The following is a 27815-nucleotide window of genomic DNA, read 5'->3' on the forward strand; positions in this document are numbered from 1 at the left end:
CTTGTGCTGTTCTTTTATATTCATGGAACAGCTGCCAGGCTTCTGTTAGGTTTGTACAAGTTTTCTTTGGAAGTGACTTCTGGCACAGGAACGAAACCTCACACACCACCTAGTTCCTTACTGTCGGTTTCTGGATGAACTCCTGGCCTTGGGGTCCCCTGTGTCAGGGTATGTTGTCACACCCTCTTTCCTGACCACACTTGCCAACTTTTTTGTTTCTCTGGCTGTGGGCTGTACATCCCGGTTCCTGTCTCTGGTATGGACAGGGTATTGCTTTTCTCCTTGTAGAGACAGGGCTGTCTGGTCGAGCTGTGTCCAGTTTGTGGGACTTGAAAGGCGCATCATCATCTCCCAGGCTGCTGAGCATTTGTTTAACTCTTTGCTCAGTTGGTGGTAAAGTTTCTGGGGTGTGTTGGAGGCTCCTGTAGATATCGCCCGTGCCTGTCTTAGCCAAGAGCAGGTGTTACAGAGGTGTGTGCTTACAGCCAGGCTGGTGCAGAGGCGCCCTTGTGAGTTAGCCTGGCCTAACTGCTACAAAAATCATTTCAGTTCCATCCAAGTCTGGGCTGCAAAAAGTGCTTATATTTTCTCACCAGTATGAAATCTGTGCATGCTTTGAAGTCAGTTCCTGCAGAGAAAGGAAAGGCAGTTTGGGGCAAATTGGGTCTTACTGTGAGTTCTTTCTGGTTCTCCATTGTGCACACATGCTACACGTTCTGGCCTGCCCTGTCTCCTGAGGCTTGGTGGTACAGGCACTGGTCACCCTTCTCCTTCCTATATTGTCTTCATTGTTTTCTTTAGGATGATTCTCATTAAACTTGGGACTTTACAAGAATGGTTTTCAATTTTTTTCCAACATCCTTAAAAGGTAGTTGGTTCTTTCAAGTGTAGTGCTTTGAAGGTTGTTTTATGGTCTGCTTGGGTCCTTTATATGAAATAGGAGTGTGTGGGTGTGTGTGTGTAATTTACAGTAAATGAATTACAATTTTTTTTTTTTGTTTTGTGAAATAAAAACATTTTGTTGACTTTAAAACTGTGCAGAAAATAGCAGTGAGCATTATAAGCATAGCTCCACTGCTTTCCTTTGAGCCTCCTGGAACAGTAGCCCAGCATGTCTTCCCCTCAACAAACTCTGTCCAAGCCTTCAATCTCAGACCCAGTTTTATCCACTGACTGTGCCTTCTCTTTTCTCTTTCTTTGGTAAAAAGTGGGAGTCTGAGTTCCAGCCCCTTCCTAGTCAGCAGTGCCTCCCTTTGCTCATGGGTGAATGGGGTCAAAAGCTAACAGCAAGACCTACATCCCTCCCTGGCCCTCTGCTGCCCCCTGTAGTCTGCAGTGGGACAGTTTCCAGAATCCCACGCATGTTTCGAAGTTCTCTGAAGTTCTCCTTGTTAGCTGACTAGATTTCTCTGTTGATGGTTTTATTTTTGTTAAATTTGTGGTTTTGAGGCTTTTCATTAGCTCCTCAGATGCCTGTTTCACATACCTCCCCAAGCAACATAGCAAACGGCCCTCCCTCGGGGAGCCAGGAGGAGCTGCGTGTGTCAGTCAGAAGGCAGGGGCCACTCCAGCCTCGCTCCTCAACTTGCCCTTGCTCTCCTGCCCTGTTCTGTGTCAGTATTGTATATGAGCTAAAGAAAGAGTGGGGCAGTAGCAGACATAGGCCAGAGCCCCTCCTTCAGCTGGAAGATGGAGACAACCCCAAAGGGCATTAATGTCCTTGAGAAACCATGGCTGGCTCCCTCTTGTCCCCCTGCCCTGGGCCTGCGTCTTGAGCCTCATTGCTCTCTTTTCTCCTAAGCTCTGTGCTGCTGCTGCTGCTGCTGCTGCTGCTGCTGCTGCTGCTGCTGCTTGTGGCGCCAGTGACAGCAGCAGATGTGGATCTAGGCAGTGGGAGTGGCTATTGGGCTGTTCCTCAAGTAGAAGGATAATCACACTCTGCACTCCAGGTGGAGGCACTTGCAGGGTGAAGGGAGACCTCAGTGGCTCAGGTTATCAGCAAATTACCTGAGAACTATTCATCCCACGTGTTCATCACAACTGCACACTTACACTTTGGTAGGTAATGATGCAGGAGGTGTTAGCAGGGTCACACTGACGCAGGAAGAGTGTGAGGAGACCCATGCACCCTGTTTTTTTAAAATGCAGGTCTTGAATTTAATGGGTTAAAGGAGCCTGGAGCATCTAAAAATGTCTTACCCATCCTAACTCATACGTAACACCCTCACTTAATGGCAGGAACTGTCCCTATCCTGAGATGCTTTGCAACGGCTGGTGACCTCAGGATGATCTCTCCCAAGTCTCACCGTGTTCTTATTTATTTATTTATTTATTTATTTATTTATCTATCTATCTATTTATATGTGCATGCCATTGCTGTCTTCAGACACACCAGAAGAGGGCAGTGGATCCCATTGCAGATGGTTGTGAGCTACCATGTGGTTGCTGGCAATTGAACTCAGGACCTCTGGAAGAACAGTCTATGTTCTTAACCACTGAGCCATCTCTCCAGCCCCACTGTGTTCTTTCTTGATGTCTAGATGTCAAGTCACCTGCTGAAGAAGAAGGGGTACCCATGCCTTTACCGTGCACCCCACCTCCTCTGAAGTCTACCCTCCTGACACCACAGACCACTTCCATACAATGTCTGGATCATCCCTCCCCCAGGGGAGGGTGACACTCCTTCCCCAGGGCGGGTGACCCTTGGAGGCCCGTTCTGTTCTACGACTGAGGGAGATCCAGCTCGCTGTCTCTGTCCCCTCCCTGTAGAGTAGAAGAGCCAATGATGGTGCACTTTAAAGCAATGCAGGAAAAGTCAGCTCATGGCTTCCAGGAGCTCAGAGCCACCAATGAGAACCGGACACTATAGTAACCACTTTGCTGCTTCCCTCTCTCCCCATCCCTGCAACAGCAGTGTTGATATTAATGTCATCCCCATTAGAGACCCAGGCTTTGGAAGGTTAAGTGATTTCCCAGCAATGAGGCACCCAAGAGAGTGGCAGAGTGAGGTTTAAATATAGCAGCAGAGCCCAGGCACTCAGCACTCCTCACCCTGCGTGGGCCGTGGAAGAGAGCGTGCCTCCATCATCTGTAGGGGGACTGGAGGGAGAGGGAAAGGCAGTGGTAACTGAGCAGCAGCTGGTTCCTATGCCTGTGACACGTCCTCTCCCCAGTAAACACTTGATGAGGACAAGGGGCACAGCTCTGCTGGACCCTAAGGCCACGTGAGTTGAGTGACTGCTACTCAGAGCCCTGCACACACAACACCTGTGTGTGCAGAGGGGGCCATTATCACTTTGCTATAAGAAGTGTCTTAATTACACCATGACCAAGGCAATGCTTATAAGGACAACATTTAATCGGGGCTGGCTTACAGGTTCAGAGGCTCAATCCAGTATCATCAAGGCAGGAATATGGCAGCATCCAGGCAGGCATGGTGCAGGAGCAGCTGAGAGTTCTACATCTTCATCTGAAGGCCGCTAGTGGAAGACTGACTTCGAGGGAGTTAGGATGAGGGTCTTAAAGGCCACACCCACAGGGACACACCTAATCCAATAAGGCCACACCAACTCCAACAGGGCCACACCTTTTAGTAGTGCCACTCCCTGGGCCAAGCTTATACAAACCATCCCAAGAAGGTCACATTCCACCGTCCCTTCCCAGAGGATGACATTACAGCAGACCCCTGAGTGGGCCCCAGGTCTTCTGGGCTCATCTCCACACAACCCCATCTCCTGTTAGGAGTCTTGGGCATTTGTCTTCTAAATCTAAACCATTTAGGAAACAATTTGATGTATGCCCTTCACCCCCCCCCATTAGAGGAAATAGAAAATTACTACTTTGCCCAGCAGTCATCTGTGGTCAATGTACCTTCAGACTTTTCTTTCTTGGGATTAAAACCAAGTCCTTTTTCCTGAGGGCTGGGAGGAAAGCTCATAAAGTGCTGCATAAGAATGAGAATCTGACTTTGATCTCCAGATTCCATATAAAAGGTGGAGCATAGTATGTGCTGGTTGGGGATACTGAGGCCAGAAGACCCTGGGGCTTACTGGCTAGCTAGCCCGGCCCAATCTCTGAATGCCAGGTTTAGTGAAGGACTTTCTATCAAGAAATAAGGTAGAGAGGGGGCTGGAGAGATGGCTCAGGAGTTAAGAGCACGAACTGCTCTTCCAGAGGACCCAGATTCAGTTCCCAGCATCTATGTGGCAGTTTACAACTGTTGGTATCTCAGTTCCAGAGGATCTGACACAGAAAACAATGCATATCAAAGAAAAATAAATACAAATTTTTAAAAAGAAAGAAGGTGAGGGATGACTAAAGGTGAGGAGGAATATTCAAGATTGTCTTCTGGACTGTGCACCTGTGTGCACCTGCATTGAGTTGACCTTGTAGCCCGCCCACCCATGGGATACCCCTTCTTTATTGACCTGCTTGACTCAGCATTTCTGTTCATTCTTTTCCTGTTCCCTCTTGTTTTTATGGTATTTCACTTCTTTCTAGAATATTCTCCCAACAAAGCTCAAGCTGCTATCAGGGCCAGTGTCAGCCAGGTGTGTTTCCACTGTGCTAAGTCCTAGTATGTGCTAGGGTGTAGCTTAGTTCCTCCTCATCCGTCGTCCCCTCCTCAGCCCTGGTGCTCCACAACCTAGGTCAAGCTTCTTAAACTTTTTCCACTCGTGGCCATTATGAGAACTCAGGTGTGTAGGTATATGAAATAAGTATATAAATCAAGTATTTATTCATAAATTATACATTTATTTAATGCTATTCTTGTATATATATATAATTTTACCACTTATTAAAGATGGCTGCAAATTGCATACTGGTGGGATGGGTGTGCTTGTTGCCATGATTCATCTGAAAGATGTACTGATTTGACCATTATGTAATAGTGATTTTAGGACAATAGTTAGTCTTTGTTTTCTGTAATTTAGCCATTATGCTTCCATGAGATTGGAAAAGTTTGTATGCATAGTTACAGTACTGCTGTTTGTAACTCTCCCGGTTCGCCTTGTATGACCGTGGTAAACACCACAACCATAAGCAACTTGAAGGAAAGGGTTGATTTACACTTCCACTCCATGGTCGATCACCAGTCAGGGCAGGAGCCTGGAACCAGGAACTGAAGCAGAAGCCAGGGAGGAATGCTTTTACTGGCTTGCTCCTCCAGGCCTGCTCAGTTACCTGTATATACAAGCCAAGCCCACCTGCCTGGGGATAGCACTTACCACTGTGGCCTGGGCCCTCCTGGATCATTAAGGAGATGTCCTACAGTCATGCTCACAGATCAGATAGAAATAATTTCTCCACTGACTTTTGTCTACTTGCATGTCTTCAGCCTGTGTCAAGTTGACAAAATCTATCAAGTACAATAGCATACCATAGTCATATCATAGAGTTGAGTTGCTTCGGGCAGTATTCGGGGTGTTGTGTGGTAGCAAGTGTGCACTGTGTGTTAAGAACCCAGGCTGCCATGAGATTGTGCAATACTACATGGATGAGCACTTTCAGCAAACCTTGGATTCATTGCACATTTGAGTTTGAATTTTTGATCTTTGAATATCCAGAAGCCTTTTACTGTCAAAATACTTTGATGCCTGTATTCAGTTGGTGTGTGATGTTGCAACTCAGTGCAGGAAGCCTCCACCACAGACAACACTGGGGATATGTCAGGAGAGGAATGCAGGCCTGTACTTCATTCATTTGGAACTGTCTGCTTTGCTTCCCAGGTACCCAGATAAGCTGCTTCTCCCCGAGTTCTTTCTCCTGGCGACAGGCTGCCTTTGTGGATTCATACTGCTGGGCTGCAGTGCAGCAGAAGACTTCCCTGCAGAGTGAGTCCGGAAACCTCCCCCTGTGGCTGCACAAGGTAATGAGATGCTGTCACACCTGCCATCCTTGCTCTCTAGATAGAGAAGTGGAAGCCTGGGAAGGCTGTGCCAGCCGTGGCCATGCAAGAGTGTGTGGTCAGCCAAACAGGACTCAGCCTCAGCAGTGACTGCATCCAACATGGATGTGGAGCAGATAAGAAATAGATGCTCTCTGAGTTTCAGCTATTTAATGAGAGGCACCTTGTACGTCTTTGTCTTCTTTGTGTCTTTAATTCCCCTGCAGAATGTTGGCTAGAGTCTTTTATGCCACACAGGGTCACTTTGAAAACATAAAGACTAACATAGTTGGCTTGCTTCTGGCCATTGTGTTGCTGGAGTACCAGAACTCCGGCTGGGAATCCCGGCTGCATAGCTCTTGGTTGGGTTTCTGGTAAGTGGATGTACTGAATGGAAGGAGAGATTCTACACAAGAGGCATTACCAGCCAGGCGGTTCAGGTTAGAGAGAAGAGGTGCAGGTCCGGGGAGTGTTGGGTGTGGGGGATACAGACACTGGAGAGTAAGGAACTGCAGCCAGAGCTAGCACTCTTAAGTGATCACTGGATACCTTCAGTCTTGTCAGGGAGTAGTGATGTGACATCTGTGAGCGATGATGTGACATCTCGGGTCTTCAGTGAGGATGCCACTCTTCTGTGAACAGTGATGTCACACTCTGGGTCTACCTTGTGAGTGATAGACACCTTCGGTCTTCTCTGCACACACAAAGACAAGACTGCTTTAGCCTGTCCTTCACCCACTGGTTATTTTGTCCTTCATAAAAACCAACTAGAACATTTGTATCTTCTGATGCTCTAATCTACTGAAGAAAACACAGGCGAGTATCTTCTGCAGTGCCAGAGTTGACCGAAGACCCTCTGCTACTGTAGCTGCGTCTGGACACCCAGTCAGCATTCTTCTCTTACAAGACTCCTTTCTTCGTGCTCTGACTCATGCTGGCTCTGACCCTGCTTTCCCCCACACCTGTGTATCGCACAGTTGGCATGGAGGTAGCACGTGATGACTGTTGGCCCTTTTCCCTTTGATTTGCAGTCTGAGTGCTGGGTGGGTTCTCATTGGCCTTGTGTGTCAGCGCATTGTCTTGTAAGAACCTTCAGCACAGGTGGGCACACTTGCAGAAGGTAAGAAGCTTTGTAAATCTCAGTCCGTGCTGCTGTGGTTTAAGTCCGTGTTAAAATGTCATTGTGGAAATGCCACGTTGCAGCCAGTCTGAGTTGGCATTGGCTGAGCCTCAGACTGTAGCAGGGATTACTTAAGGTAAGAGCAAGGAAAACCCTGCAGAGTTTTTTCTAGATGTTTTTCATAGGAAGCACTACTGGGGCCTTGAGAGACAAGGCCTGGGGTCGTAGAGTATTCTGAGGCTGTACAAACAGAACCCGGGTCTGCAGACTCCCTCAGGCGACCTGCTGTGAGGAGCCACGAGGCTCTTTCGGTGCTGAGCTCATTGGCTATGGTGGTTCGAAGTGTCTCAGCTCTTACCAGGCTCACAGGACTGGGAACAGAAATTGAAGAAACCTGCCTGGTCAACACTCAGGCTTGGCTGGGAGTGAGGGGCTCCCTCGCAGGGATTAGAGTACTGGTCTGCGTCATTTCAGTGCCTAGAGAATGAGACCACTTGGGCACTGATGATGTCTCTGAGTTATATGCCTGCCAGAAGTGAGGCTGTGTCCTCCCTGGAGGGAGGAGACATCCTCCAGAGCATCACCTGTGTGCTCTGTCTATTTATGCAGGCTGTTTGCCATTCACCAGACATACCACAAATACAGGACGACCCAGAGAAAACTCACACGCAGAAACAGACTCATAGGAGGTCTTGATCAGACCCATCGCTAATAGCAAGGGACTCTGAGATATACGGAGGATGTCTCAGGGAACTAGAGAAATCAAAAGGAGGTTTTCAAGCTGCAGACAGTGGCATGGAGTTCCTTTTAGCTGATGTTGATTGAGGGCCCTCATTCTAGGACATGTGCTTGACACCAGTGGGCCACAGGTGATGTCTCAGATTCTCCAAGTTCCCTGGTGGTGAGGTGAACACACAAGAAAATACTTAGAAAGCGAGTCAGAAAAGATAAAATGTGGGTTTCCCAGAAACCCAGGGACTGAGCTGTGAGCTCTCCCATCCCTCTGCTGTTTTCTGGGTAGAGCCGAGCTTACTGATCTGTTGTTCCTTGGTGTTCCTGCCGCAGGGCATTAGTGGAGAAACAACAGCCAGGTGGTTGTGTGAGGAGTGAGAGTATAGAAGAAATGATGACGTAAAACAAAAACCCTGGCTCGGTTCTTCACAGGAAACGCGCCTTCGTTGTACACAGCTGGGTGGGAGCAGGAGGGATGGTCGTGTTCAGGAAAATTGTGTAACGTAAGTCCTGAGAATGAAGTGGATGAGAGGCTGGGGAAGACACTAAAGATGCTGAACCAACAGGTGCAGTGGGACTGCCTAGGGCAGCACTTCTCAACCGGTAGGTTGCAGCCTCTTCGGGGGAGTTGCATATCAGATATCCTGCATATCAAATATTTACATTACGATTCATAACAGGAGCCAAATTACAGTTATGAAGTAGCAACGAAATAGTTTTATGGTGACCATGGCACGAGGAACTATTAAAGAGTCATAGCATTAGGAAGGTTGAGAACTACTGGCCTAGGGAGTGTGGGGTGAGGCACTCCTCTGGAGATGCTTTGTCCTGTTAGGGACCGGGATGGCAGTAACAGACTGGAATGGAGGCAAGGTTATGGAGAGCAGGATCTGTGACCGCCAGACAGCCATATGGCAAAATGCATGGTCCTCAGGAGAGTGTGCTTGGTTCTAAGAGTTGGTCCTTAGAACCAGCTCTTGTTGCTTTGTTAGCAGTGGGAGGAGAGGCAGGGGAAGCCTAGCCAGTTACAGAGGTGGGTTCTGGTCTGCAGGAGGGGAGCAGGGAGAGTCTTAGCCAGGCACTAAAGAGAGTTTAGGTTGGGAAAGAAGAGAGGGGATGTGGGGAGACCCTAGTGAGTCAGAGAGGAGAGGCACGGAGACCACTAACCAGACTCAGGGAAGGTTCGGTCAGGACAGAAGAGGAAGGAAGCAGGTGTTTCTGAGAAGGGAAAGAGCAAACAGCGAGCAGGACTTGGTATCACACAGCTGACTACAAGATGACACTGTAGGATCTTGTAGGGGACACCGAGAGCCTATGCCAGGGGTCAGCAAACCTGTGTGGACAGCCAGTCAGTAAAGTCACACAGTCACTGTTGAAGCTACCCCAGGGAGACAGGCACTGTGTTCATGCTTAGCTGTGCTGTGGTAGCAGCTGACCAACCAGTGGGGTTGCATGCCTGGGGATACGGGCAGAGGGCCCATTCCAGGTGTCTGGGGCGCTGATGTAAGCCACCTCCATAAGTTGAATTTGTCAAGGTATTTTATCACAGCAAGAGAAATGAACTAAAACAGGCATGGGATTGCAGGTCTGAGTAGCCCTCTCCACAGTGGCACACCGATGCACAGGCTTACACTATCTGAGGAACAGCACTCTAATCTGGTGGTGCCCACTCAGGGCTCCAAGCCAGGCCAGAGTCTTGCAAGATCCTGACAACAACCACATTCTTGGCATTAGCCACAAGTGTGGGTGGAGCTCAGACCCCTGTGCTAATTGGACATGGGAGGCTGAGGGGAGAATCAGAGCCAGGGTGTGAGCCAGGATTGTCACTGGCTGCAGGAAATCTGAGGAGAAGTGGATGGCTCTGCTAATCTCTTGGCTAGAGCTGTTCCTGGGCTCCTAGGATGTAGTGAGTAGACAGAAGATACGGTGTTCACAGTGCATTGGCGTGTCAGGGTGTGTGTAAGCTGTAGATGTAGAAGGGATGGTGTCTGTTTAGTTCCTTTCTGCTTTCTCTGTGATAAAATACTGAGGAAAAGCAACATGGAGAGGAAAGGATTTATGTGGTTCATGTCCAGGTTATAATCTGCCACTGGGGAAGTGAGAACAGGGAGTTGAGTCAGGAACCATGAAGGAACACTGCTTGCTGGCTCACTCTCTGGTTCACGCTCAGGCTCACGCTTAACGCTTGCTTGCACAACCTAGCACTAGCTGCACAGGGAGTGGTGTTGCCTGAAACAGGGTGGTCCCCCTTACATCAATTAATAATCCTGACAGCCACACCCCCAGGCCACTCTAAGCTAGGCAGTTCATTTGAGGCTCTCTCATCAGGTGACTATAAGCTCTATCAAGCTGACAATCAAAGCTAATTAGGACAGAATCTCAGGGGCACTGGAGTGGAGAGTTGGTGGGACAAGAGAGACCCACAGAAGACAGGTCTGGGGTGGAGAGGCAAACAGAAAGCTGTCCTGTAGAGTAAAGAGCAGGTTGTCCTATACGTAACAGCTTGTCAGTACAGTAGCATGAGCCAGATGCTTCCTGGGGTATGCTGGGGCAGAGACCAAGAGAAAGGACATGGGTGTGGTGTCATGGGTTGAATTTTGTCATCCAAAAGGTTATGTTCCCATCTTAACTCTGCGTACCTTAGAATATGACTTCAATTGAACAGATCTCTTGTCAGTGAGTTATGAGGACCAATCTGGAGTTGGTTGGTGTCCTCTTATGAGGAGAAAAATTGAACATAGACACACACACAAAGGAGAGACGATGTAGGAATACTTGTGGAGAAGGTGGCCTGTGAGAGGCAGTCTCCCCAGGGCCTTCGGAGGGAGCATCTTGTCCTACAGAACAGTCAGAGAAAAGACTCATTGTCCACAGTGTGTGGGATTTGATTGTGACAGTCCCGGAAATGAGCAGGGCTTAGAATCAAGGTGGCTCACTGTTTAAGTGTGTGTGTGCTCTGCTCTCCAGAGGACCTTAGTCTCTGAGGCTCTTAGTTTTAGCACCCATGTCAGGCAGCTGCCTATAGCTTCTGTTCTAGGGGATCTGACCCCATCTTTTGACCTTTATAGCACCCACACATACTGGTACACACACTCTCACACATAGACATAATTAAAAATAAAGTATGTCTAATATATATATTTTTCCAAGATTTTTCCCTAACTAGGGAAGTAGCCCATGCCAAACAGGAACAAAGCTATGGTTTTGAATTGGGCACAGATCGGTAATTATAGCTGCTGTATTCCCACATTGAATGCTTTTCAGTTTTTCACATCTTAAAAATAAAATATAGAAATATAGCCAGGCGGTGGTGGCGCACGCCTTTAATCCCAGCACTTGGGAGGCAGAGGCAGGTGGATTTCTGAGTTCGAGGCCAGCCTGGTCTACAGAGTGAGTTCCAGGACAGCCAGGGCTACACAGAGAAACTCTGTCTCGAAAAACCAAAAATCAATCAATCAATCAATCAATCAATCAATAAAATATAGAAATATTTTTAAAACTTAAAAAAGTAAACATACTTTATAGTGGTACAGTTTACATGTTAAATAACAATGTAATAGGATGTTCCTATATAGTTTTAAATAGAAGAAATGGGAGAATTTTCAAGTTACAAACCCCCTTTATTCAGAACAGCCTTTTAAAGTTACTTTTTTTAAGTGGGTCACTATGGCAAATGTATCCAGTGACTAATCATGCTTAATTCTTACTGTTCAGCTTACAGTTCTGTGCATATCCGTCCACGAGCTCTGACCTCCCAAGCAAAGCTCAGTGTTCACTAAACTCCCATCCCTCAGCTCTTGGCGGCTACCTAGCTTGTGTATCCACCAGGCTTGGTTCAGGGACTAGGGGTACAGGATGTATGTAAGCATGTCTCAATTCAATGCCATTTAAAACCGGGAGACTCAAATACCCCCACAGACATTCTTCAGGGGAATGTTTAAGTGACTGACACTGTGGACCCAGCGTTGTCATTGGTTAATTGGCCATCCTCCCCTGCTTCATTCTCAGCTGATGGCTTCCCATGGTGCTGAGAGCAGGTCTTTTTTTTTTTTTTTTTTTCTGGGCATGTGAGTGCATCCACGAGACCAGCAGGGGGCGCTCTAAGACTGCTTGAACTCTGTTCTCTATTCAGCATGTCAGCAAAGATTAGTCAGGTTTCTCTGGAACAGAGTGCTTAAGAGAAAAAAGGGAAAGAATAGAAAATACTTAACAATGCGGGCAAATATTTCTCTAAAGCAGAGTCATAGGGACTTAGTTGGAGGATTCACTGGAAGCCTCTGGCATTACCTGGAATACGTACAAACACGGGTCTGAGTGGGCACCACCAGAGTAGCCTGCTGTCCCTCAGATAGTGTGAGCCTGTGCATCAGTGTGCCATTGTGGAGATGTATACTCAGACCTGCAATTCTGTGTCTGTCTTGGTTTCATTTCTGTTACTGTGATAAAACACCTTGACAAGTTTAGCTTATAGGAGAAGTGGCTTACCTGAGCTTCAGGTTGTAGCTCTAGGTTGTAGTCAGTCACTATGGGGAGGTCAAGGCAACAGAACCTGAAATAGCCGGCCACATCACGTCCATGGGCTAGCGCAGAGAGGAACGGATACACACGTGCTCATTGCTTGTTTGTGCCCTGCTTGACTTCTGCACTCAGTTTAGGACCACACGCCTAGCCCCACCCACAGTTTCCCATAGCCATGCCCTCAGGTCCAATCAGTGTACATGGTCCCTCACTGAGACTCTTCCTAGATGATTCTAGGTTGTGTCAAGTTGACAAAGCTAGCCATGACGAGAACTCTAGCAGCTTCAGGAATAATAGAGAAGTCCCACTGGTCTGAGGACCACAGCACTCCTCAAAAAGCAAAAATCAGGTCAGGTTGGTGTCACAGTTGTGATACCACATATTGCCAAGCCAAAGCCAGGCTCTCTTCAAATATAGTTCTGTACCAGTAACCATTTACCCATTAATCTACACATTGTTCTCACAGTCCAGCGGCCAAAGGGAATGGCTGCAATGGTAACAATGTGGCTCCCAACGTCAGGTGTTTCACAGGAAAGCTTCGTCTGGTCTACAGTCCTGAAGTGCTCTGAGACAAGGGCAGAGTCCACAGGGGACCATTTAGACCCAGGCAGAGCTTTGCCCCTTGCATGATGCTCTGAATCCTCTGGCTCCATCTTTTCCTTTTTACGTGTGGACATCCTGCTTGCTGTCTTCTCCAGGGCTCTGAGGTGCTTCCCATGGCTCAGATGACAGCAGGCACAAAGCCTGATAGTCTTTTCTCTGTGGCATCTTTCCTGTCTGCATTCTGAAAGCTGCTCAGGGCGTATTGCCGCTATTCTTTCCCCATATTTGGAAACTGACTCTAAGTGCGTTTTTATCTGAACACCCCACAGCAGGACAGACATCCTTCATACCTTCATCTTTCAATACGAAATGCTTTTGTTTTGCCTGCTTCCTACTTCCTGACCTTCCTGACCTTTCCAGTATTTACTGTGTCTGACCCTGATGTATCGCAGGGCCCTAGCACGCATCCTCTCTCTGGCTCCTCCCATTCTCCAGGGTGATCTCTGCTGTAGTACTCTGGGCTTCAGCTGTCTGTGTACCTTCAGGACCTGAACCACAAGCCAGACTCTTCCTTTCCTCTGACCTGTTACTGTGTATCACCACCAGGCTCTTGACTGGAGGCATCTTGTGCCAGCCTCTCACCTTAGATCTGCCTCTGTGTGTCCTCTGTACAGCTTTGTTGTTTTGCCAAGGTGTTTTTGATCATGTTCTTTACTGGTGTTTTTCTGCTGTGTAAAAGAGCTGGGGTCCTTTATAGTTCTGTTGCTGACTAACATTTTGTGTTCCCCAGAGCCTCTGTTAAAGACTATCATAGATCAGAACAAACTCCACAGCAGGGATTTATTCTCTCCTTGATCCATAGACTGACTCTAAGGGGCGGTGCTGACAGAGATTCGAGGGGATGGTAGACAGAGGCCTCTAATCTCTGCCTTCATCTCACCAGGCTCCCTCCTGTGGTCTGTCTTTACCTGCCATCAGTTTTTGGGCTATTCCTACATTATATGACCTCATGAGACCTAACTGTATTTGCTGAGACCATATTTCAAACACTTTCAGATTCAAGTTTCTTGGGGGTTTGTTTGTTTGTTTTTAATTTATTTACTTTATGTGTGTTTTGCCTTTGTGTGTGTCTGTGCACCATGTGCTTTGATTTCTGATTGTTAGGCTGTGTAGTCTTTGGGAAGGTGCTGCTATTTGAACCATTGTCGGGGAGGAGGGCATCCTGTGCACTGCCTGCCACAGAGCAGACGCCCAGGAATATTTTTGAGTCCACATCCTCATCCACGTTTGGTGCTGTAAGGCAAGGGTCTTATCCCTTGGGGAGCGTTGTTTAGCTGCTTGCCTGGATCTTTGTCTTAGATGAAGAAAGAGTTGGACCACAGAGGGAGGTTGTTCTGGATCACCTCCATCTCCTTTCACACAGAGGTCATGTAACCACAGCCTTAAAGTACGAAAGCTCCAAGGTGCAGACGAACAGCTGCTTGGCTTTCCGTGAAGGGTCTCACTGTCTTGGGAAGAGCGCATTGCTGGCCAACTGGGACATTGTACTTTAGGATGCAGTCAGAGCCTTGAGTGATGTGCACCCCAGATCCAGCATAGAGCAGATAGCACTGATGGCAAAACTTTCCCCTCAGACACCTCGGCTATTCTTGATTTGGTGAAAGGATTGTGAAGGCTGTAATTCAATGCTTTTTGGATTTGTATTTCAGTTGAATTGAGTTGACTGCCTTGTTGAAGCATGCAGAATGGTTTCTGTATTTTTGATGTGGGTCAGAGAATTTAAGTCTAGGGAAAACCAGCAAACAAGGCTTTCCTACTATACATTCCTGCAGAGGTAACCAGAGTACAAGGACATTTAGGAAAACCACTAACACTCTCCATGTAACACCTTTAAACATTCATTTTCTAATTACAGTGAACTGTGCTCTGCTGCCCACTGGGCTAGATGCCACACTCCTGGGGTGTGTTAAACAAACTGTACATTGTTACTTTAGGGGAGTAAAACTCGAGGTAAGTACATACTTCAAATAACCTCAAAGCAAGCATGACTCATAAAAATATTTCAGAAGCCCAAGTTAGAAATATTTCTGCCACAGGGCCAGAGAGATGGCTTAGAGGTTAAGAGCACTGGCTTCTCTTCCAGAGGTCCTGAGTTCAATTCCCAGCAACCACATGATGGCTCATAACCATCTGTAATGAGATCTGCTGCCCTATTCTGGCCTACATGCATACATGCAGGCAGGATGCTGTATACATAATAAATAAACAAATTAGAAAGTGGAGGGGGGACTGACTGAGACTTCTGCCACCTATGGTTTCCAGAGAAAGTGCTTGACTGTCTCAGTGCTGGAAACCACATGGGCTTCAGTTCATCTTTATGATAGTGACTAGACAAGGATGGAATGAACACAGCCAACTGTAAACTAAACCATCCCTAGTGTAGATCAGTGATGTCCAGCCTGCAGTGTGCACCATTGTGTGTCAGTGCCTTGCAGATCAGGCTAACTTTGAAAGGCCCTGTCTTGTGCGAACCCCAAAGTACAGCCAAGTGGAGGTTGATGCAGAATTTGGGGCCATTTAGGTTTCCTTCTCTGTTTTTTTCTGCATTGAGAATTCTCAGGAAGAGCTCATAGGGGCTTCAGAATGTCTGTGAACCGATGATTCCCTACTTCCCATTAACTTCTACTAGAGGTTAACCTTGAAACTCACGTGTAAGAGACATTGGGCAAGGGTTTTGCTACCCAGGGAAGTCACATTCTCTCTGAATGGAATGTGGTTCTCTCATCTCTGCCTTAGAACTGTAATAGCTATGAAACCACTGGACCCTGTTTCAGAGTTACTAACAAAAGCACATGCAAGTTGGGTTTTTCATACCTTGATAACTGTATCAGCACAACCCATTTCTTTTGTAAGCCTGTATGTGTTGCTTCATGCAGTTAAAGACAGAAACAAGTGAAACATTATTTCCATGAAAACCTAGCACAGCCCAAGGAGTTTTGACAAAACCAAGGGAACCATGAAACCACAGCAGCTGCAGGGGTAATGGGCACCTGGGGCCGGGTCTTAGAGCAGGAAGGACAGTGCCACAGAAAATCTCGTGAGATCCAAGCCAAAGCCTGAGATTTTATACTTCATAGTAATGCATCAGTTACATGTATGCTGTGGAAGTATAAGGTATTCAGTGGAAAGCAGGCAGAGTGCTAGGAACGAGCCTCAGTCTCCGACTGCAGGCACAGTTCAGGGCTGGCGCAGGGCCTGCCTGCTCCTATGTGTGTTCAAGGAGAGGATATTGTGTCCAGTCAGAATGACCCTGATATCACTACAGTGAACTGTAAAACTAGGACAGTGTCATGAAATGCTGCGTAGGGCATGTAGAGTTGTAGCTTGGGGGTCATCGTGTAACTGGGTCACTTGCCAGCTTTGTGATCTGCAGCTAGAAACCGCTCCCAGCTTCCCCTCCCTTGTTCTGACAGGAGTGATCCTCACAGGACTATGGGTAGATAGAAGACTGAAAGTAGGAGGCCCTATGTTGGTATTTCCTGATGATCTCCAGTGCTCTTGACAGGCCAGGCACAGCCATGTTTAGTTTCTTTTCCTGAGTGATCGAGTTTCATCTTCATGATGCCTGTATCACATGACCACTTTAAAGAGGGAAACTGAGGATCAGGGGCCCCATAACCTCACTGCCCAAACCACAAGGTGGGGCTTCAGTGGAGCTCAGTGCTGTGATCTTCTGGTTGAACTAGTTGCAGATCCCCCTTTACTGCCTGACATCCGAGTCCCCTCTGGCCTGCTCTGTGTGTCCACCAGTCCTGGAGCCTCACTGTGATTGTTACTGAGGTGTCTCTGCACAGGACACTATCCAAGTGTAGAGTGACATCAGCGGTGAGGGTCTCTCCCTCCACATCCTGCAGCTTTTAGATGCTTATTCCAGCCAGTTTACAGGATAATTACCAGACCACGGAAGCCGGGATTGGTCATAATGTTTCTTTGGCATTTTCCCAGTTTCCAAAGAAGAGAAAAGCAAAACAAAAAGCTAGAGCTTTAAATCAGAACAAATGAGAAGGAAAAACCAGCGCAGGCCACTGTGACATCTACTTGTTCCTTAATTAGGGCTCTGATGAGGAACCATTCTGCAGGACAGGAGAGTGTACTTATTTTCTTTTTCTGTGATTAGAAGGAAATATTATTTATCTCAGTGTAGTCACCACTTCCTTCCAGCTAATGTCTATTGAATGGAAAGGTTTCAACTCTGGGTCAGATATCTACACAAGCATTAATCAACAGACAACAAGCTGGTATCCATGAGTGACGTGGGAATGCTCATGTGTCCCCGAAATGAGGACAAGAGCAGTTCCTGGCAGAGTCAGAAAGTTTCCAAGGAAACTGATGGTGGCTTGTTCTTGCTCTTCTGAGAGGGGCACTTACCATGCTGGCTCTTGCTTTTCAGTTCTTCCCCTACATCCTGCTGCTGTTTGCCATACTCCTGTACCTGCCTGCACTGTTCTGGCGCTTCGCAGCGGCTCCACACCTCTGCTCAGATCTGAAGTTTATCATGGAGGAACTTGACAAAGTCTACAACCGCGCCATCAAGGCTGCCAAGAGCGCTCGAGATTTGGACCTGAGAGACGGACCTGGACCCCCAGGAGTGACTGAGAATGTGGGGCAGAGGTAACGGCTCTAGAGGGCTGTCCATGGCCACCCTAGGATCAGTTCCCTGCTCTTTTTTTCTGCTATGCTGGCCCAGGGTGCTGATTGCCAAGAGTGGGAAGGGGGTAAGTAGGGTATCAACCATCAAGTGACAGGACCCTGTTCCCTCACTTGACCTCAGTGTCCTCAGGTCAGTGTTCTTTCCCTGTCCAGTCTCATCCTTTGAAAAGCAGTTCTCACAGGGGTGACAGGTCAAAGTCTCACCTGTAGTATAATAGGAAGGTACAGAGGATTCTGAGGCAGCCAAGCCTGTAAAAAGGATGAGAGAGCTGGACCCAATGGGTAGAGGTCTTCTCTCACACATTCTTCCTCGGGTCCTGTCATTGCTAGTAGTAACATAGTAGCAACAGCTGTCTTATTTCTAAAAATACCCGCTATATTCCTATCTTAGGATTTCTGTTGCTGTGGTAAAACTCCATGACTGAAAGCAACTCGAAGGGGAAAGATTTATTTTGACGAACAGTTCACCATTACAGTCCATTATTGAAGGAAACCAGGGCAAGAGCTATGAGAGCCAGCAACACTAACTCTGCCATTTGGGCCCACCAAGTGTCCTCTACCCTCCCTGATAGAAGTGTATGTGTTCTAGGTGGGCAAAAAATGTCTTTATTTTTCATATTAGTGAGGAATTGTTGTTTAAAAAACAATAGTAAGGCAGCATATGCTTGCCCTGTTTTCTGTCAATAATGGACTATAATTGTGAACTGTTAGCTAAAATAAATCCTTCCCCTTCAGAGTGCTTTTGGTCATGGAGTTTTATCACAGCAATGGGAACAGGACAAGCAGGATGGGTACCTGGAGGCAGGATCTGATGCTCAGGCCCTGGGGAAGTGCCGCTTACCGCCTTGCTCTTAAACTGTGGTTCAGCCTGCTTCCTTATGGCACCGAGGATGGCCAGTCCAGGGTTGGCACTGCCCACAGTGACCCAGGCCTCCCACAACAGTCATCAATCCAGAAAATGCAGCACAGGCCTGTCCACAGGCCAGCCTGGTGGGAACCTTCTCTCAATTGAGGTTCCTTCTTATAAAACGACTCTAGCTTGTGTCAAAGGTGACATAAAACTAGCTGTCACAGTTCCAGACACTGAGTTTGAGTGCAGCATTATTAACTAAGTGCATTTATTTGCCTCTTTCTTTCACCCTTTTATTTCTAGATAATAGATAAACACTGTTCTGTATAGCCTCTTGTGAGAGAATCAGGGACCCGACCTATGCCATCTGGTTCCCTGAGTGTCCTCCACCCTCCCGGGTAGACGTGTGTGTTCTAGACAGGTTGGAAATGTCTTTACTATTTTTCATGCTTAGTGGGAGATTGCCGTTTAAAAACAGTTAATAGACCACCAGCTGCTCTTCTAGATATGAGAAATTTATTTAACAATCATTCAACTGCGGGTACGAGGCATTATTAAGTATTAACTCATATTTAATCAAGCAGACTGTCTTTAAAATATTAAAAGGGGGCCTGGAGAGGTGAGTTAGCAGCTCAGGGCACTTGCTGCTCTCGCAGAGGCCAGAGTGTTGGTTTCAGGGGATCTGACATCTGCTCCTGGCTTCCGAGGGCACCGCACACATGCAGGCAAAGCACTTGTATACAATTTTAAATGTTTAAAAGATTTAAAGGAAAAGGGGGTTTTGATTGTTTGTCTTGGTTTTTTGAGACAGGGTTTCTCTGTGTAGCCCTAGCTGTCCTCTGTAGTCACTCTGTAGACCAGGCTGGCCTCGAACCCAGAGATCCTTCTGCCTCCCAAGTGCTGGGATTAAAGGCGTATACCACTACTGCCTTTAAAAAAAGGTTTTTGAGCATGGTTTTATTACCTAGCACTCAGATGAAGTTATAGTTAATGTGTTTGAAATTTTCAGTGTGACAGTGTTGAATATGTCCATGCCTTTCACTTTTGATAAACACTGTTTATCAAGTGACTGGCAAGGGTCTCATCATTATTTTTATTTGCTTTGTTTTCTAGTCTGTGGGAGATATCTGAAAGCCACTTCAAGTACCCAATTGTGGAGCAGTACTTGAAGACAAAGAAGAACTCGAGTCATTTAATCATGAAATACATTAGCTGCCGGCTGGTGACATTTGCGGTTATCTTGCTGGCTTGTATCTACTTGAGCTATTACTTCAGCCTCTCCTCACTCTCGGACGAGTTTCTGTGCAGCATCAAATCAGGCGTCCTGAGAAACGACAGCACCATTCCCGATCGCTTCCAGTGCAAGCTTATCGCCGTCGGCATCTTCCAGCTGCTCAGCCTCATAAACCTCATAGTGTATGCTCTGCTGGTTCCTGTGGTCGTCTACACATTCTTCGTCCCGTTCCGGCAGAAGACAGACGTTCTCAAAGTATATGAGATCTTGCCCACGTTCGATGTTCTACATTTCAAGTCTGAAGGCTACAATGACTTGAGCCTCTACAACCTTTTTCTGGAAGAGAACATAAGTGAGCTCAAGTCATACAAGTGTCTTAAGGTGCTGGAGAACATTAAAAGCAACGGGCAGGGCATCGACCCCATGCTACTTCTGACAAACCTGGGCATGATTAAGATGGACATCATTGATGGGAAAATTCCCATGTCCCTACAGAGCAAGGGAGAGGACCAGGGCAGCCAGAGAGTGGAGTTCAAAGGTAGGGTTGGCTCTCTGGGCAGGCACACCTTTTCAGCAGTCTGAGTAGTCTTTGCCCTGCCTGTCACTTGAACCCTTGGCCCAGTGTAATCCTGGAGGAGCCCAAGATTGACAGGGTACAGGAACAGATTGGTGTTATACCATCCAAAGAAGGATGACTCTGTTCTCTTCTCCCTGTCTTCCTCTCAGCCTGGTCTGGTTGCTCTTGTCTGTGTCATGTGTGTGGTCTCATGCTCCACCTCTGTTTCTAGCACCCCTCATCTTTGTCTCGTCTTCCTGTCTGTACCTCTGGTCTCTTTGTCCTTCTCTGTTATTTGTTCTTTGGCAATTTCATTCATGCTTACAGTGTATCTTGATCATATCCAGCTTCCCCTATATGTGTGTACCCCATATTTCCCATTCCCACCTTCATACAGTCTTTATGTTTTGTGACCCACGGAGTTCAGCCTGTAGGGATGCTGGCTGATCATGTTGGCTCTGTCTTGTGTAGCTGAGCTGTCCTGAGCCTATGAGCCAGGCCATGTCGTGTTCAGAAGCCAGCCTTTGACCCCCTGGCCCCTAGCTCTAACATCATTTCCTCTTCATGGATGTTTCCTGAGCATTGACTTAGGGGACGGGGGTTGGAATAGAGGTCCTATTTAAGGCTGAGCACTCAGCCGCCATTTTACTTGCTCTCGGCACTTGGACCAGTTGTGAGTGTCTGCACTGACGGCTGCCCACTACAGGAGGAGGGTTCTCTGGCTGAGGGCAGCACCAACCTATGAGCACAGACGTATTTAGAAGGGACTTCTACCACATGTCCATTTAGCAAACTAACAGCAGCAGGTTCTCCTCTGGAACCTGGGATCTCGAGCTGTGGGCCATGTTTACTGTCCATGTGAGTCTCCTCCAGGGGAGCAGGCCTCGTACGTAACCAAGAGAGCAGCTGCTTACTCCCCAAGTCACTCTCTGACTCTCTTGCTTAAAAGAGGGCGTTTCTGACTTCTTGACCCAACTTTCAGACTTTAGACTAAGCAGCAGCCATGGTAAAGGATGTGTTTGAGAAGTCGCCTCACAGTGGGTTGATACCAGTGCTTCCTACTATCCCTCCCTTATAAATAATGGCTTTAATTTTGACAGATTTGGAGCTGAACAGCGAGACTGCAGCAAACGATGGAGAGAAGAACTCTCGCCAGAGGCTCCTGAACTCATCCTGCTAATGGTTTAATTCTTGAATTTCAAGCCTATGGCTTCTGTGGCTGACGCACCCCTGTTGGATATGTAGCTAGTTTGCTGTAGATGTTTTGGTATTGGTGTAGTGTGTGTCCTACCGGTCTCTAATAGACATAATGGCCAACAGCATCATGGAAGAATAAATTAGGAACGTCTTACAAGACAGAATTGAAATGAGTAAGTGTGCTTTGTGTAAAGTCCTCCATGAAGGGCTGTCAAGAGCACAGAGCCTTCTAGAGCCTCAGAGAAGCACCGTTCTGGACTGGCAGAGCTTCTGGAGAGCAAGCACTTTGGAGGATGCTTTGTTTTCTGAGATAATAATAAACATGTTAGGATGTAATTTAATAATACCCTCTGTGTGCCCTTACTGACTGTTGAACAAGAAAAGCATTCACTGGCCTACCAGGGAAGTCGGCCTGTATGTGACAGTGGCCTAAGTTGGCTGTGACCTGTGTCTGGGCTCCTATACAGGCAAGCTGTCCTGTTATTTACCAGCCACAGCTGATTGTTGTCCTGTCAACACTGCTCGATGCCCTTTGACCTCTGTACGGACAGCAGCCTGAGGCAGTGCCGAGTGAACCCAGTGCTGACTGAACCCAGCTAAGGAGACGGAGTCGTGCCATGGTGACTCTTGGAAGGGAGGCTTCAGAAACCTTCCCAGGGGGAACCCCGAGTTTAGAGGTTATCGATAGGTGTCGAGCTATCTGAGACAGGAGAACAAGATTTTACTGATGCACCTAAAGAGAACACAGCAAGAGGTACTTACTTTGTCCAGTGAGAACAGAACACAGAACTGATCCAACAGTGACCTTGGCCATTTGTTTAAAATCAGATTGTTTAAATTTAAGCCCAACTTTTAAAATTGCACATTAATTTATATATTTGAAGTCATTTGAGGAGAACATTTCAGCCCTGATAAGGATTTCAGAGTAAGTTGTACATACGGGAGGTTAGAACAGATTCGGGCATTGCCTTGTAAACAGTTTTGTTTGGTGACACGGTCCCCTCCCACTCGTAGCTCAGCCCTCCATCAGACTGTCATCAGTCTTCCATCAACTCAATGTCCCACGTGTCAGGGCTACAGGTGTGAGCCCTGGGCCTGGCTTTAGAAACATGCATGCTGACTTAGAAGTCGATAACGCCTGACTACATTCTGGCCACATGAATGTGTTATATGTTCACATTTTATCATGTTTAAACGGAAGTCCTCAGGAACCTCTGAGGGCAATTGTTCACCTAATCTAACTGCCTTTTGGTGAAGTCAGAAGTTACATAAGTGGTTCTCTGCCTTTGGGAGTGTACAGAAAAGCAGGTTTTGCTTGTACTTTCCAAGTTGGAAAGCTAATATCAGAAGTGTACTAGGTACTCGGAATGGCACTGTCCCGTGGTATTTCTTTCTGTTGAGTTATAGTATGACTGAGAAACCGATTTTGTATATTTTTATATTGCCATGTCTGAGATATTCCGTTACAATTCTCTACTGTGTATGTGTGGCTTATCTTTTTTTTTTTTTTGTAGCTTCAAAATGACCTTTAAAATATTTTTTTTTAGCATATAGATTTTTTTTTTTAAAAAAGCTTCGTCCTTTTTTTTTTTTTAAAATCATTCCATTCGTTTACATCTCAAATGACATCCCACTCCCTGGTTACGATTTGTCTTTCTTGTAGCATACTGTAACATGTACTTGGAGGCAGTAAAAATTGATGTTTTATTTTAGAAGACCAGGAACAGTCTGAGCTAATCATGTGAACCCTTCGGTCAGAGTGTGCTGGGGGTCCTCAGCCTGTTTCATCTGGCCCTTCCCTTCTCACCCTGAGCTCCTGGAGGACCTGCAGCATCCAGACATCACTCTTGGTACTTGCTGTGACCGATGCGCAGACAGGTTGTATTTTGAGGGCATCAGAGTGTAGCAACAGGTAGTAAAGACATAGGTGAGCACTAAGAGACAATAAGAAACCACAGAAAGTAGAAACCCCTCTGAAGTGTTGGGAGGAGCCATATTGTCTGGTCCCCTGGCCTGAGTTCCACAGATGGTGATTTATGGGGTCTGGTATTTTCCTAGAGGCCGATGACTACTTCAGCCATAAAGGCTCTCTAAGTTGAAGTTTAGATAAAGTAGGACCTGTGGTTTTGAGCAGCTGGGTTTAGCTTACCTCTACTTCCCTTCCATAAGGGGAAGCCCGTGGGGCCCATGGTGGTCCAAGGGCCTGGTATACCAATGCCCAGCAGTGCGTTTTGGCCTAGAGGTCAGCCCTTCCATCTGGTGACCTGGTGGCTTGAAACACTTCTCTAGTGATGATAGGCATTCCTTTGTAAGCACTCATCCTTTTCTTACAGACACACACAGACCCTAAATGACCACCCTGGGGCCACTAACCTCGTTTCCAGCCTTAGTGAATGACTTTGTTCCTTAGTGGACTACTGAGGCTTGCAAACCAGATCCGCACAGTGGTGTGGCAGTGGAAGCAGCACAGATCATTCTGGAAGCAGGGTTCTGGCACATTTGCGGCTTACCAAGGGACACATAGATGCCCTCCAGCTCTGGATGGAGGCTACTTTTAAATCTACAAACACATATTTTATTGTAGCTTGTGCTTGCCAAAGTGTAAGTAAGCCTCACACCGAGCAGAGCATACCTTGCCCTTGAGAAGGCTCCTGCTTTCGGCCTCAGACTTTGTTTAATTGGGTCATGTTTGCATTAGTCACCTTTTCTAGAGTCAGACTCAGCAGAGTCAGTCAGAGGGAGGCGGGCAGCCCGTGGCCAGAAGTGACTAGGCAGCCAGCGTTGGTCTTGTTTTCTTTGGAGCCCTTTTTTTGTTTGCTTCCCTGTTCTGCATCTCTGGAGTGTAGGGAGGAAGGGGACAGCATACCACTTACAGGGCATCACCCTGCTTCCCAGTGGCACTGTTAGGGGCTAGACACTTCTACGTGGTTTTGTGCATCTGGTTTGCATGTATGTTTTAACATGTGGAAAGGCCTGTTATGACATACCCTTTCCCACCCAAGACCCTGACCCCATGACTTTGTGCCTGTGACAGATGGATGGATACACCTCTCAGGATACACATCCTGCTTGGTTTAATCTGTATGTGTCAGAGCAGCACAAATAGATTGACAAAGGTCAGGAGCTTTGATTTGCTGCTGTATCGCCAACTCTTAAATCAGACACCCAGGCACTCTGTAAACGTGGTGAGTGAGCAAGCAGGGAAAACAGCAGGGAGTCCTGTCAGTTGGCATTTAGGATCTGATTTAAAAGGCACGTGGTCTTCCACAGGAGGAGGGCAGTGGGAGGGCTCATTCCACTGACTGTAGAAGGCCATGCTGCCTGCAGGAGGGAGTTCACAGCCTTTTTGTGAATACTGTCGATTCTCAGCTCTTGAGGTTGGATGAGTCAGGATCACTTTCCAAGTTCAGCATGAGTTCACGGCTCTCTTGCAGTGACTAGGAAGTGGGTGTCTTAAGGTCCTGGTCTCAGCAGTACAGAGTAAACCTCTTAAAGGAGCTGTGGGCTAAAATGTGCAATTACCAATTAATGTTTTGTCTGCAGGCACTGAAGATGAACAGCTCCTTCGGGGCAATCATTGGTATTTCAGTCTTATTTCTCGCAAGAACAGTGAAACCGTCTTAGAAGAGTGACAGAGATGCTATTGTGTCAGATGTGGAGTATAATAGGTTCTAATGTGTAGTTGGTTTTCCTGCCTGCATTAAATTAGATGTATTGTGTTTCTGGATCTCTTTTTAGCTGTGAAGTTAGTTGTCACTGAAGCATGTAGATTTTAATCAGTAATTGTTCTTAGGCTCCTGAAACTACAAAATTTCTTGTGTCTTGAGGTACTTTTTTCCTTGCTCAACCACAGGAGAAAATTGTAGGAGTCTGCAGTGTGTGACAAGTAATCCCTAGAAAAACACAGTCAGATCCACTTTCTCTCTCTATCTCTCTCTGTCTCTGTCTGTCTCTGGTGGTGGTGGTGGTGGTGGTGGTGTGCATGTGTATGTGTGTGTGTTTGAGACAGGATTTCTCTGTGTAGCCCTGGCCACAGAATTCTTCTATTGTTTTTGTTGTTATTGTTTTGAGACAAGGTTTCTCTGTGTAACCCTGGCTATTCTGGAACCCACCCCATAGACCAGACTGGCCTCAAACTCAGAGAGCCACTTGCCTCTGCATCCCTAGGTGCTGGGACTAAAGGCATGTGCCATATGCCTGGCTAAGTTAAATTTCTAATGATTACTAATGTTTATTTATCTTTATTTTCTTTTTATTTTTTTGCTGCGTCATTTGTTAAAAATATTGAGCCAATGAAGAACGGCTTTAAACACCTAAGTTCATCCTTAGTTTCATTCCACAAAGTCCAGAAGATGAGACCAAATGATGGTGTCAAGAACTGTATGAAAGTTTATTGTACTACTGAACTCAGTGCGTCCATGACAGGTGCTTAGAACTCAGTACTTCCATGGGAGGAGCTTAGAACTCAGTACTTCCATGGGAGATGCTTAGCCACACACACAGACATTCCTCTAAAGTCTGTTGTGTCTGCAGACAACAGCAAATGGTGCTTTTGTTCTGTGTTGTGATGTTTCCCTAAATAAAACCTTTTCTAAGTAACAAAGAGACTGGTTGTCTTGCTGTCTGTAGGAGTCACTTCACTGAAGATGGAGCCAGACGATAAGCCTTGAAGTGACTGAGGTTCATCCCTGTCTGGGAATGGGTGACATCAGGATACTTGCTAATTAATAGCCAGCTGGCAGTGAATGAAGAACGTCCTTGATGAAAGGCCACAGGCTGGTGTTTATAAAGTGTACTGTCTGGTGTGGAGCTGTTGGGACCATGTACCGACAGACATGAGCTGGCCTGCTCACCTCTACTGAAGGGAGAACGCATCTACAATAGAAATGAATGCATCTCATGGGTCTAATAAACCACAGCATGGAAAGTCTTAGTAGAGTTTCTAGCATGTGCTTCTCAGTCCTCAGCTGTTCCCCAGGGATCGGGATGTTGCGTTCATCTTCTATTGCTCCACAACAAATAACTGCGTACATAAAAGCTCAAAGCACCCATTGCTTATCTTGCAGCCTTCTGTATCAAGAGTTTGGACAGAGCTTAGCCAGGCCCTCAGCTCAGGGTCTCACAGTGTGAATCTATGAGAGTGACAGGTAGTGTTACCTGGGAGAGACTGAGCTGGAGAAACTGCTGACTAGTCCCTAGCCAGCTCCAGGCTTGTTTGAGTTCAGGCTTATGGCCCAGGCCCACCCTCCTATCTGAAATAGCCCTGTGCTCTGTTCCTTAATGGCCTTTCAGCCTTGGATACTGTGCTATCTTCTCCTTTCTATTCAACAATCAGCTCTAACTAATAACCCCTGAGGGAAATGCCCCCACTCTGCCGCTAACCCCTGCTGACACCTGTCTCTCTCATCATCCAGATAAGTCCAGGAAGCAGGTTGGCTCCTTGTCCCTGTATTCTAGCATCTGGTCCATTGCAAGGGTTGCTTGCCTGATTACTGTGAACCCTGAGTGCTAGGTGCAGAGGGAAGCATGGATCAGATGTGGACTTTCCTGGACCAATTACTCAACTCTACTACGCAACTTGGCCAGTTTAAGGCAGCTAAGTACACACCCCTCTTTCCTCTATCCCCCTACATTGGGGATTGAGAACCCAGCCCAGAGCCTTTCTGAAACTCTGCATGGTACTTCTCCTTGGCAGTAGAGTCTCCCACTCCCACTTCCACTTGCTGAGCCACGCAGCCAGGCTCATTCTCCTCTGAGGTTTTAATATCCCACGTTGTTAGGTGCAGCTGAGTGCTCAGGTTTCTTCTGTTGCTGTGATAAAATCACCCTGACAAACAGCAACATGGGGAAGAAGGGGTTTGCTGGGGCTTACAGTTTCAGAGGGAGTTAGTTCATTGTGAAGTCATGGCAGCAGGCAGGCGAGGGGATCCAGCTGATTATAGCTCATCTGCAGGGGCAGGGCAACAGAACTGGGAATGGGAGGGTCTATACAGCCTCAAAGCAACACCTAATGATGTACTTCCTCAGGTAAAGCTTCTCTTCCTAAACACCTCACCAGCTGGGGAGCAAGTGGGGGACAGCTCTCTTCAAACCACAGCAGAGTGCTGACTCTTACAATAAGAAAGGGGACGCCTATTCTCAGTATGTCTCCATCCAGGAAAGAGGTTTATTCCATGATACTACTCCTGTCTGTCACCCGGGGCTCTAGCAGGGAAAGGAGCTTCTGGTTGGCTGACCTGGGCCCACAGCTCCGGGGTTTTCCAGATGAAACTGGGTGATAGCAGCTAAGCCGTAGGATTGAGAAATTGTTCACAATCTGTTTCATATGCCCTCTGATAGCACCTGTGTTCTGGCAGGCTCTTCATGAAAGCAAAGGGTTTACAGTGTTCCTTTGTGTCATTGCAAAGATGGGACAGGTAGGCCCCTCAGGGAAATGAGGAGGCTGGCCTGTCAGCGAAAGACAAGCAA

At 47.1% G+C, this 27815-nt stretch overlaps 1 protein-coding gene across 1 annotated transcript in view; it reads left to right on the plus strand.

The window, feature by feature from the left end:
• Positions 1-21693, plus strand: part of Panx1 (pannexin 1) — a 34235-nt gene extending 12542 nt beyond the window's left edge. The window contains exons 2-5 of the mRNA XM_028763388.1: positions 5730-5869; positions 17251-17471; positions 19474-20132; positions 21251-21693. Coding sequence (XP_028619221.1) covers positions 5730-5869; positions 17251-17471; positions 19474-20132; positions 21251-21330 — 1100 coding nt within the window. The 3' untranslated portion in view covers positions 21331-21693. The remainder of the gene's footprint in view (positions 1-5729; positions 5870-17250; positions 17472-19473; positions 20133-21250) is intronic.
• Positions 21694-27815: the final 6122 nt, after the last annotated feature.

This window comes from Grammomys surdaster, unplaced genomic scaffold, assembly GCF_004785775.1.
Source record: "Grammomys surdaster isolate TR1022 unplaced genomic scaffold, NIH_TR_1.0 138, whole genome shotgun sequence".
Classification (NCBI taxonomy): domain Eukaryota; kingdom Metazoa; phylum Chordata; class Mammalia; order Rodentia; family Muridae; genus Grammomys; species Grammomys surdaster.